The sequence below is a fragment of the Mugil cephalus genome, chromosome 9 (assembly GCF_022458985.1).
Source record: "Mugil cephalus isolate CIBA_MC_2020 chromosome 9, CIBA_Mcephalus_1.1, whole genome shotgun sequence".
Classification (NCBI taxonomy): domain Eukaryota; kingdom Metazoa; phylum Chordata; class Actinopteri; order Mugiliformes; family Mugilidae; genus Mugil; species Mugil cephalus.
In genome coordinates, this window is record NC_061778.1 from 6,793,991 (window position 1) to 6,807,027 (window position 13,037).

Sequence of the window (13,037 nt, forward strand, 5' to 3'; positions counted from 1 at the left end):
TGTCGACAATATAAATTCCATCTCTGTCTGCATGATGTCAAGCAGATTGAGAAAGACATGAGACGCATTCCAGTTTTTAGAGATCATGGCGATTTAAGATTGCTGGTCAACCGCAAAAACTTCTACAAGACACTTCCATAAAACACCTCATGCGGTTCACAACCACCAGAGTCTCACACATTCAGTTTATTCTTAGACTCCCAACACTGTGATCCAGTCTGCATCACATTCTCACCCTCTGCTCTCAGACGTTGTATATGGACTCAGGGCTCTTATATAAGACTCAGAGGGGGCCAAGGGAGTAAACTCTCTCTGCACGTGCACTGCTGCTGACATGTCAGCTTTGCAGGATACTTATATAGTTTGACATTAAGGGCACAATTTGCATTGCTGGTATGTTATCCTTGGACAAAGCTCAACTTCACGCATTGTCCAATTCCAAGTCTTGCAGCAAAGCTAAGCTAATTAGGTGGTCTCAAAACTCCTGAAATATGCGAATACAATATTCACGTAAAAAAATGAAAACATTTGTCATTCCATAACACCCTAAGACATGTCACCACTGAATAACATTATGCTCAAGGTTGTACAACTGCAGCCAAAATACACTCATCTGTAACATATGTGAACATTCCCAGCTGTCCGAGTTTTAACCGGTGCTGTTGTCATTTTCAAGAGGTAGTTATGGCTTCCACAAAAGAGACACAGGTGGCATCTACTCTGAGAACCAAACTTTAATTTCAGTCTTAGCACCCAGAGTCTGCACACAGAATGTTTTTTATAAGAAATGAGATGAAACATAAGGAAGAGTATTAGGACCACAAACTGGCTGTACCATCTGTACTCATGGCGAACGTGTGGTCTTTGGCAGGATGGATAAACCGTATGCGCTTGTTGGGACCCACAGGGAGTGTGCCATGAGCAGTGTTAGTGTTTGTGACCTGGCTGCATGTGGACTTCCCGAACCACAGTGCATCTGTACCAGGCTTCGGGACTCTATGAGCGGACAGGGACACGCTCCTGAGCCTTGGAGTTTACGTCCCGCCCTCAGTGGACAAGGCAACAGTGGGTGACAATGTCCACACCACTGTTGACATGCAACAGTCCAAACTTAATATTAATTATTAAGCCCCAATACTCTTTTGTGGATACCATACACATATGGTACTGCTGGTTTAAAGTCCCACTTTATTCTCGACAATGTATTTCGATCTTTTTCTCAAAGATTTCGAGTTTTTTCTCAAAGTGCATAACGGAAAAAAAAAATTGACCCCCTCCTTTTCTCATGGACGCCCCTAATACTCTTCCGTCAAAACAATTGTAGATCATGTCACAAGACGCTAAAAGATATCACCTAAATAAATCTGGATTATCTGACTGGATGTTTGCAGTTGTTTCCCATAAGCTGGTTGTTTACCGCCGCGTCGCTTTGGAGCCATGAAGGAAGCACAAAGGACAAGCTGAGAGGCTTTGAATATAAACCCGCCCTGCATTCTGCACATCTCTCAGTTGTCTGTTTCTTTTAGGGCAGCTGAATAGTGACGTTTAAATACTTTGTCCAGCAGAGGTGAGCCCTGCTTGTGTAAGAATGACTAAGCGGATCTTAATTCTCGACAAAAACCTAAAATATTTACAAATGTATGGAAGAGAGGAGCCGCTAAACGGAAGGAAATTTCAAAAGATCAGATGGTCGATGTTGGATTTAACATTGAGAAGGACATACTTTGTAGTTGCGTTTGGGTTACACTGTTACTATTATCATAACAAATGGCTCAAATATGGGATTGTGAAAGTATTTTCAAAAGCAGATAAATTATTCTTCTGCTCCGTACAGCATCTTTTCATGAATGCGAACAGTGTGAACAAACTGTTTACCAGAGTTCAACGACAAAAGCTAAAATATCTAATTAAATGCTCTTATATACACGCTAGATACAGAAAGCAAACATTCCCCAGCTACAGACGGAGAAGAACTCTGTAAGGAGCTTGAAGTAAACAGTTCATGGCAGTCACCCAATAAAGCTAAAGTCAGATTTAAAAAACAGAAAATGTGAATTCATACAAATCCCTGCCTTGAACAAGAAGTCCACACAACAACAGAACACAGAAAGTTTGTAAAGTAAACACCAGAAGGAAGCTTAGAGAAACTTACCGTCTTCTTGGTTCTTGTTCTCGTTCCCACCGAGGAGCCACGAGGAGCTAAAGATCTGTCCCGGCTCTGACATTCCCCTCTGTCCGGACTCTGGAGGACTTGGGCATTCGGGGTCTGGTTTAATGTGGACTTCGAGACAGTGCCCCACTGCAACAACATCACAACAACAAATAAAACTGGGTCTGCCTCTGTCCGGGGTCCAGTGGACTGGGACAGGATGGACTCAACGGTGGCCAGGGGAAAAGAAAACAAGAGACTTAGGTCAGCGGCTGGGGAAGTGAAATCTCCACTCTCGATTCAGCTTGACAGAGCCACACAAAGGAGCCTGTATGCGTGGATCTTCTTTTGAGAGGACAGAGATTATGACCTTGTCAAATATCCCAGTAAAGATGTCTTGTCTTGCCCAGTTGCCTGTCATTAGTTAAAGCAAGTAATAGTGAATGCCTGGGATGGTTGTGCAGATGCCTGGGAGGCATGTAAGCCTCTCTCATCCATTCCTAATGGACCAAATCATACAAACTCCCTTCCAACACAACAGCTCCTCTGTGTGGTACATACATACGGAGTCCGAAAGAGCACTTTTGTTCATGAATGCTAACTCTAGTGGGATATTTCATGAAACACGCCACCATGAGAAGAGCCCTTTTTTTTTAGGAACAGAGTCGCATGGTTCCATTGGCAAACGTCAGAAGCACAATGGCTGTCTGTTCCTTCTGCACCATTATGAGCGGGCTAAAGCACTATAGACTCCAGTATCACATCTAAGAGCTGCGGACCTACATCATAAGACAGACCGAGAGGCACAGACACATACTTCAAGACGGCCCCGACAAAGCTCACAGTGTCGCAAACTGTATTCCCACATCTCACGGGCCACACAGCTCACACAAAAGAACGACACACTACACAGTGTCTCTGTTCACAGGCCGGGTTTATGGGTTACCATTGCTTTGAAAGATCTCGTTTGAATGTGACCCTACAACACCACAATAAAAATCTGAACACCTGTCACTTACAGGTCCGAATAATCCACTTGGATTTTCTCTCAACAGAGCAAACTAAATTGATTTAAGGGAAGTTTAAAAAAGCATGACCAAGTATGCGGCATACGCGTCACAGGAATGTGTACACTACCAACCGTGACGGTGCACATACCATAGGCATGCTGAAGGTGGAAGTGCTGCAGTCCATATGCTGCTTTATAACACGTACAGTTTATTCCGTGTGTACAAAACAGTGCAGCTATGAAGTTATGTGAGCGCACCCTCACCTGTTTCCTGCGGGTGGTGCAGGGCGTGTCGGAGGGCGACGAGCCCGCGCTCAGAGCCTCCTCTATGTCCAGATTGAGCTGATCCAGTTTCCTCATCAGCTGGCTCATTGACTCAGACCAGGGAGACTTGACCTGCGGAGACTCCTGCGGGTAATCAGGGAAGCACTCAGATAAGAGGAGACGAGACATTCCTGCTGTTATGTAATGCTGATGTTTGAGAATGAGCCAATATCAAGCCATTAAATACAGTTTTTGGTCTTGTGTCATCCTATTGGTTTAATTTGTTAAACAAAGTTATTTGGAAAATTGGTACATTTTGGACACAGTTATTCTGTGTCACTTTGTTTGTCTTCTTATTTTATTGTATTATTGTTTGCTTTAAATTTTCCTTAAAATTTCTGAAATTGTCAAATTTAATGAAAGGGCATTGATTGATTTTAAAAGCTAAAATCTGGTTTATTGTCAATTCTGCCAAATGTGCAGCACATACAGAGTAGATTAACACAAAAATATAAACATCTGAGATAAAAAAAACGAATAAATAAATAAAGTACACTGTATATGCTAATACTTAATAGAGGATATGCAATGACGTCACTGTCGCCCGCGGCCACGCCCCTCTGACTGACAAAAACATTGTGAAATGTAGCAGTAAATAAAAAAATAAAAAATTAAGGACAATTTGACTCGACAATGATCCATACGAAACAGATTAGCCCCTGTTTCAGTTAGTTTAAGTTAGTTTTAGGTCATTTCAGTTATGATAAATGTAGCTAAATAAAAGATGCTAACGCTAAGAGCTAAGTAACGTTAGACGTTAAAAGGATGACGAGGAGCTGTCACAGATATTCCGTTTATTGTCCGTAACTACGCCAAAATAACAACATGGACAAATTTATCTTACAGCCCTCCAGAACGTAACGTTATAAGTAACTTACTTTGACTTCATCAAAAAATATAGTATAAATTAATATTACCTGACACTAAATGTGAGCCACAACACCAAGTTTCGGTGCCTAGATCCCAGTTGTTTCTTAGTAATGTTAAGGCAGTGATCCATTTACTTCTCTCTTTTTTTGACGGTCGGAGATATATGTAAAAATATAACTCTACTTTTCATATCATATCTGTTGATACAGTTAATCGCAAAGCAGCTGTTCGCATTTTTTAATTAAATTAATTTTACAACTTCGACGCTATTAAAGCCTATGATTAAAATTAATGATGCTAATCTCTACGTCCAACTAAACTGCTACTAAAATTTGGCCGTAACCATGGAGATTTCGCTTGCGGTGACGTCACGTGCAGACCCTCTGTAGAATAGAATAGAATAGAATAGAATAGAATAGAAAAACTTTATTTGCTCCACAAGGGGGAGATTGCAGTTAATTACATAAAAATTAAATAGATGGTTAATCTGTTTTTCCAACCTAAGATGAAAGTGACAAAATTTGGATAATTGTTTTTAACTTTGCCACACTTTTTAACACATGGAAGCTTTCAGGTACGGTGAGAGCATCTGTCAGTTTACCAGACAGCCCTAAACTCAACAAGCGCTACAGACAACCCCAAAAAAAGCATCTTGTAAATTGCAGATGCTACATCCGTGCACCGATGTGCTGCCACACATGGAAATGTGATCTCCTCAACTGTGTCTCGGGGTGAAAGAGCAAAGGAGGAGGGTCCAGACATGTGTGCCATACGGAGCGTGATGGAATACCCTGCGCGGACTTTCACTACTCCCCAGACACGCGGCGTATATAAATAGACCATCCTCACGCAGACAGGAGCTGTGTCTTAAGGATCTGGAGGGCCGGCCTCGTAAATCAGCAGGATGGACTTCGGTCACCAAATCATAAATTGTCATTGTTGTTCTGTAACCTGAGCAGAATGAAAGATATGCCACCATGCAGTCCTGGAGAAGATCAAATGCAACACTGTGGAGGGTTTATTAGATTCAAGATTTAAGTCGTGTTTATTGTCATTTCCACAATATGCTAATTAAAACATACAGAGGTGTGAAATACTGTTTCTCCAGGTCATACTGTGCCACATAATATGTAGACAAGACACATGTGATAACTACAATTGCAGCTACTCTACTACACTACAACACGTTACAGGATGATTTAGCCTCTCGGGCTCGAGTGGTCAAATTTGTGGGAGATTTCTCGTGTGGATTGTTGAAAAGTTCATAGTTACGTAGGAACAAAGTGCTGTAAAAAGACTGTGTACCAGTAAGGAGAACAGAATAACTTTAGATCAGTTAGTGCCAATCTCAGTTTAACAAAGAAGAGTGTTTTTGTTAATTTATGATTTAATTTATGCAATCAACCTCAACTGTCGAGTAAATGCTCCAAATATGTATTGGAAGCATGACACAGTGGACATATAATCTCTGTGTTCAAGTCTACTTTCATTCTAATCCTTGGTCATCATGGGGCCCATTCAGGCACGACCGATATTCAGTTTTGGATTTTTTTTGGTGGAAAACAACACAGAAAACTTTTTGAGTCTCATCATCAACCGCTCAAGAAACCTATGAATTAATTTCCTGAATTAATTAAAACTTAGCATGTGACAGAGCCTTCTGTCAGAATCAAGTAATTATTCAATAATGTTAAAATCCTACCAGTGCACAAACATTTCATTGAAGTCATTTGTCACTTGATCTTCTGATGGGAAAGCCCCACAGTGTCTCGGACAGGGTGCGGTTTGGGTTGCATGGGGTTTGATAGACATTTTTTTTTTCGAGTTTGGAAACAAATATGATTCTTGTTTTAGCATTTTCGCTCAGTCACTGTGGTTTGACTAGAAATATACAAAAAAACAACAAAAGAAAACAAACGAAAACAGGCTGACCCTGTGGGCTATTTTAAGAAATGTCTCTGTGAAAGAAATCCTAACAATCTTTGGTTACATATGTCTCTAAATACCTAATAATTATGGTATAAGGAAATATGCTGGTGGTATTCCTTTGTACAAGTGCTTTCGGCTTCCCACAAGCTGCCAACAATAAAACACATCTGAATCTTATTAAAAATTAAGTAACTCAGAAACATATCTTATGTGGCATTCTCCCTAAATCGTGAGGAATTCAGAGATCAGACACCAGACACCACCCGGGCCTGCTGACCACCCAGGGTCAGCTGACCGTCCCAGCACTGGGAGAAAGTGCCTCTCTCCACTCAATCCCAGAGGAATGACCTAAATCTGGCCAATCCTCCGCTGACCCCTGAGGCCCAAGGGAACACCCCAGGGTCACCAAGAGGAAAAAATAAAGCTTCTCCTCCTCTGCCGTGTCTGTGTTTTAAAGCACGGCACTGTCCAGGGAATGTAAAATGTTTGACACTGGCTCAGCGCATTTAGATGGCTCAATCCTCTGTCTGCTTCTCATGCTTACTGAAATCCAGCAAACACAAACCAGACATCACAAACTTATGTCCTGCAGTGACTCACCCAGTGGCCACTCCTGAAACAGGAATAATGCAGATTAATCTTCCCTGGAACTTCCTTGTTGATGTAAGATTCCCAATCCAAATAGTCCTGCAGTCACTGTTTGAGTCTTTTCCGAGATATTCCCCAGATTACAGGCAGGATACTCTCCTGTTCCTATTTATAAAAGTCAGTCATGGAAGACATACAGATGTAAACTGCGCAACCATTCATGTGTTGGATCGGGTTGAGAAGTGAATTAAAGACAAACTGCAGAACATTTGTCTCCCCTATCTGGCAGTGAGAGGAATTACACAAACACACGTAACACATGCCGACGACTCGCTCCTGATGAGTCACAGAATATGGAGTCACACGGGGACTGTCCATGGATCAACTTATGGGATCAGAGCTCAGCAAAAGCAGCCTGGAAACAAGAGTGACCGCAACAAATGTGCCATAAATCCAGTTTGATTATGAAACAGCGCACTTTCCAGGGTTAGCACTGGGGTTGTTGAGTAATATGACAGACATAATAATGATTAATGCTGGCTAGTTGGGTTTTCCTTGTTGTTGGAGAACTCTGCAGAAACAGAAGTGACGGAGGACAGACACAGATGTCACCTTCCTGCTCTTGGTATTTGTAAAATATCTGTAGCAGGATACGCAGCTGTTGCATAACAGACTTTAAAAAGCTGGTATTGTTATCTGGCATTCGTCCTCCCCGTGGACCTCTTCTTTTTCGGGACGATTATAATGCTACTTCCTCTGAGCACAGAGTTTCTATTTATATCCGCAGCATAAGAAACGTTTCTTGAACACTTCATGGGGTTTTCCACTATTAAGTCACAATGGTTGACCCCGTGCTGATCTCCAATGCGTTTGGGAAAAGCTTGAATGTAATGATTGATATGTGAAAGTCCCACACTATAGCTTTTATTTAATATTTTACAGCCCATTCTGTAATTGATCCTTCGGGGTCTTTTTCAGACGGAACATGAATATAAATAACAATATAAATTGTTATAATTAATTATACATAGGTTTCAACATGCAAATTAAAGTGCTCTTTTCTGTAAGCAGTGTCTTTGGATGTGTAACACTTGAATAAAATGCTCATTTATCAATGATTTGTGGTTTTTGCAATTTCAAAATGTGTGGTTTGCGTGAAAAATATGTGGCGCAACACTTAAGTCAGACTGAAAGGCTGTTATGAAGTAAGTTTGAAAAGAGTATTCTTTTGAAAAACTGGTATGCTGGCCCTGTGAAGGCGAGCACCAAAGCTTATAAAACTTCTGTGAGAAAAAGAATAAACTCATTGGTGCTCGCTGTCTTCAGATCCAGACCAAAGAGCTGAAAAGCTATCCTTTTCAAAAGATATTTATGGAGTGAAAACATCTGAGCCAAATGGCTGCAAACATGTAGGAAAAGGAAGCCGAACATCTTGCGCGCGGGCCTGCTAATTAACCCCTGGTGTCAGACAAACACAAATGCAAAGAAACAGATGCCCCATTCTAGCGCACAAAACCTGGAACACACTCACACTGTCTCTTTTCAGTGACATCCCCACAAGGTGCTGCACAGGAATGCGAGCACTTCTGCTTTAGAATGAGACAAATTCCAGAGGAGGCTTGACGCTCAAGTGAGACACTACCCTTGATTCATCCCTCCGTGCCTTTCGCTTCGGCTCGGCCCTCGCAATTGTGCGGAGCCCCCACGCCATGGCAACTGAGCTGGTATGAGTCAGTCCTTTAGATAAATGCATTAATGTTATCTTCTGGGGACAGCAAAATGTGAGCTGCCTATAACTTTATCAGCGCAAATTGGCCACATTGTGAACCCCAACATAGCGGCTTTGACATGGTAATGAGGAGTTAAGTGTGTGAGAGCTCTGGGCTCCGTGCCTGGTCCACGCCACCCACAGAGAGTGCCAGAGATCACCATGGAGGTATCCAAATGTAGCAGCCGGTCATGCGAAAGGGCAACGGCTACCTGGCTACTTGGAGGAATTAATTACATTCTTAAGATACTGTGATGCAAAAGAAAAAAAACAACAACTAAAAACATGTGAACACGGGCCCGGATCATATGCGCAAAGGAGGAAAAATATGTGAAGGAATGCGCGTGTCTTTTAGGGGCATTTAGTCACATTTGAGCTCAAGTGAGGTGACACAGAGTGGAAACTTTATGCAGATAGTGCCCTCATATGGTTAATATTAACAACTGCATCCATGTGTTTCGGCAACGTGCTTCCACTTCAGTATTTTAATGCAAATCAATCCATTTTAAAACTAAAAGTAATCAATCTGCAAAGTTTGATTATTCCTGATCAGATCAGTGATATTTTAGTGCCTTTTGGACGAGAATAATTCATTTATTATTAAGTCATTCCAAGTTTTTGATAGATACATTTTCTTAGTTTATGTACATCTACACAAGTAACGCTATAAAATGAATGGATTCTCTTCTGTCTTTGCTTTGACTACAGTTCTCACAGATTCTCAAATCACACCCTACCATATGATCACAGAGTTGGTGCTCTGACAGCATGAGAAGAAGCATTTACCGCTGCCCTTTGATAATATTTACAACAGGCTCCCTTGGATTCTCTGCATTCTTCAACTCTTCTCCAAAACAACCCATTGAAAGTATCCCCTTCATAAAGCTGGCGACGAGCGGACAAGAGAAGACCGACGGTCCCCCGTTCAGATGAGCGAGAAGGCAGCTGCAGCGGAACTCATATATAACAGATTACAACATATTTATGAATGTTCATAATAGACTTTAAAAGGGGCAATAAAGCACAGGGGTTGGGGGGTTACAGAGTCAGGGCAGGAGTTATGTGGAAAGGAGACAGGAGGAAAAGGGAGTCAGACGAGGAGAAATTTCAGTAATGGAAGGCTAAGTTCAGCGCTAATACGATCCGCCGTGGGCTCTGTCAAAACACTGCTGCCTGCGGAGGGAGTGGAAAGAAAGCAGGAGGTGTTTGCATTCCTCCTGGAGCAACATTTCAACAGCACAAATGTGAAATCAGTGCACTCCTGCACACTTATACCAACTATGCATTATCTCAGTGGAATGATGGCAAAGAGTCTTCTAAGCGAAATAATCCCCTCAATACAAATCCTGAAATGTAACTGCACAGTGACCTTATTCTTCTTCTTCTTCATTTTATATTCTAAAATAGTTAATTCCATATTTAACAATTAACAATAAAATGTGGTAAATCCATCTCCTACAGTTTATGAATAATGTAATTTCACATGTAAAAAATGTTAAAGGACAAATATATTAAACTATTTATCACATGTGCAATAGCATTTACATTGTAACTATGCACCTGTCGGTCAAAAAATAAAACCACTGACAGGAGAAGTAAATACCACTGACCATCTTGTGACATATGGATGCTACTGAGACACATACTGCCCACCTAGAGGCCTCTCCCCTCAACCCATATGGGAGACTTACACAATATTAGGATAATAATATTAGGTCAAAATGTTATGCCTGGTCGGTCTAAATTTTTGTTTTCTTGCATGAACCCAGTACTGTGACAGAATATGAATGAGGGATGTTGTGCATATGATACACCGGTGAATAACTGTGGATGCATACCTCCTTACTGCTGGCTTCCCCCTCCGCTTCATAACCACAGCTGCTCGGTGTGAGATCAGTCGCTGCTTGTGAACTCACAGAATATTTCGTCCACTGTTTATCTTTGTTCACGGTCCTCTGTCTCTGACCGACGAGGAGATCTCTACCATGAGGGAGCTCTGTGAAAACATCATCGTCATAGTCGTCGTCGTCGTCATCCCCGTCGCCGGCGTGGTGACCGTCGTCCTCCCCCTCCTGGGACGATTCTCCGTCGTCAGAGCTCTCGTTGACAGAAGCGCAGCCGCTGGCTCTGTAGGGACAGGTATAGTCCGAGAAGGTAATGGAGCTCTGTTTGTGCTTCACGACGTGCGGCGGATCCAGGACTCTCAGGTCCGACTCAGTAACAGCAGCAGTGACCACAAGGGTCGGTGTGGAGGGGAAGTTGAAGTTGGAGCCATTCGAGAGGGGCTCCGACTTCTTTCCGTCATCTGTTTTTACACATTCACGTTTTAAATCCAGTGTCCGAGCAGGATCATTCTCTGCCACATGGTCTGACTGAACGTCTACCGCGGGAGCAGGAGGTGAAAAGTTACCACAGCTGTCCTGGTTTGACCGAAGAGACGCTTCTCCAAGGGTGACTTGTTCAGGCTCATGACAGCACACAGCCTCCGCAAATTCAGAGTCCTTATAATCGCAAACAAATGTCTTCTTAAGCTTGGGTAAGTCCTCGTCTGGCTCTAACAACGAGCTTTGGACTTTAGGGAGACAATCCTCCCCTCCGTGGACTGGGGAGCCATTAGTTGAGATAGCAGCACTTTCTATTGATGACTCCCGTGTTGAAAAGTCCAATTTGTGCGCTCTGCAATCTGTCCAAGACTGATGCTCCTGCAGATTATCCACAGGTGGGATCTCCATTTTGTTTTATTCTATAGTTTCTCATAATTCAAAACATAAATCCACAGGTACTTGAGCTTGATATATCGGATGGCCATTATTATTGTTATTATTATTTTCCTTAATCCACGCGGGTCAGTCAAACTGCAGACAACCTGAAATAGACAGAAATGAAATATGTGAATCTGTGAAGCAAGGAAGGAAAATTGTTTACAGAGATGATACGCACTTCCCGAAGCGTCTCCTGTGATTCTGTAAGTCTCAGCGTACATGTGCTATGTAACGCTTCTAGCTTTTAAAGAGCTCCAACTATGTGACATCCAGCCAAGGGTTTGCAGTGAAACTAAACTCAACATCTGGCCGAGGCTGGGCTGTTCAAGTCTGGATCTGTTTCACACACGATCGTGGTGACATCACTGTACAGAGGAATCCGACTGCTCTTCCACGGCTGGTGATTTACTACGTACCACACCATTCATCAGGGCTGAAGATGTCCCTGTGTCGACTGTGGTTAACATCCCGCTCACCCCCTCATTAAGTCTTTCTTTTAAAGCACACCTTAGACGGGTCTGAGACATCCAAAGTACACACAGAAAAACAAACAACTGCATTGTTGAGCATCTACGGGAGATTAACGTCTTGTTCAACCGCGAAGACTTTCCTCTGAGCACATTTTCGAGTGGAACAGCAATGCAAGTGATCCAGGAACTATTTCTATTTTCAATCTGTGTCCTTCACCCTCACGTTTTTTTCACAAGAAAACATTTGATTGCACTGACGTAAACCCGCATATGTTATTTCAGTGGATTTGCTGGAAATTAATTACACGACAAGAGAGAGCCTACTTGTGTAATTTTGCACACTTGGGTCTCCGTTTATGTGAGAAAGCAGCAGTTGGCAGTGACTTCACCGTGGCCTTGAGACACTTGACACACACACAAACATGCACTTTTTCAGATAAAGCAAACACAAACAAGGACAAGCTCTGAAGATACTTCATCCAGTAAAACTACATGTGTAAGCTTTCATTCAGCAAATATAAGTAATGAGAAAATAGCATCTCCACTAAAAAAAAAAAAAAATCTCTCCCTATGTGGAGAATGTGAAGTGTACGGGCGATTAGGGTTCCTTCCAAGAAACCCCTCTTTTAAAAATCACTAACTAAAGGAGGTCTCTTTATTCTCAGCTGAATGCAGGACAGATTTAAATGAAGGGAAGAAGTCACAGAGTGAAAATGAACTGGCTGTGTGCTGACTAGCAAGGCAAGACCACAACTTATTTAGAAAAGTGAAAAAAAAAAAAAACGCTTGTAAATTTTTCTACAGAAAGGTGCAGAGCAAGTCTCCTCACGCAGAAACAAAGTATAGCATATCATACAAACTCTGCCATTAGCAAACTGATGGCAGTCATTTGTTCGTAATCTCGTAACCTGATCATCATTAAGCTAAGAAAAAAAAGAAAAGAAAAAAAACCTACCTGCAGTGGAAAGGCAAAGGAGATGTCTGTGTTGCCCAAACTGTCACTGAGATCATGGCAAAACAGAAAGGCTGGCTCCTGAAAGACCAGAGTTGCACAGCCCCTCGCTGAGCCACACTTATGTTCCCATAGGCCTATTCTGCTGGCAAGCTTGCCATCACCCCCCTCCTCCTCCTCCTCCTCCTCGTGTGGTTCCCTGGGGGGCTGCAGGAC

General features: G+C 42.3%; 1 protein-coding gene across 1 annotated transcript in view; it reads right to left on the minus strand.

The window, feature by feature from the left end:
- Window positions 1-13,037, minus strand: part of stard13b (StAR-related lipid transfer (START) domain containing 13b) — a 58,044-nt gene extending 45,007 nt beyond the window's left edge. The window contains exons 1-4 of the mRNA XM_047594310.1: window positions 12,825-13,037; window positions 10,476-11,503; window positions 3,423-3,566; window positions 2,153-2,299 (exon numbers count right to left, since the gene is read on the minus strand). Of these exons, the coding sequence (XP_047450266.1) occupies window positions 2,153-2,299; window positions 3,423-3,566; window positions 10,476-11,369 (1,185 nt within the window). The 5' untranslated portion in view covers window positions 11,370-11,503; window positions 12,825-13,037. The remainder of the gene's footprint in view (window positions 1-2,152; window positions 2,300-3,422; window positions 3,567-10,475; window positions 11,504-12,824) is intronic.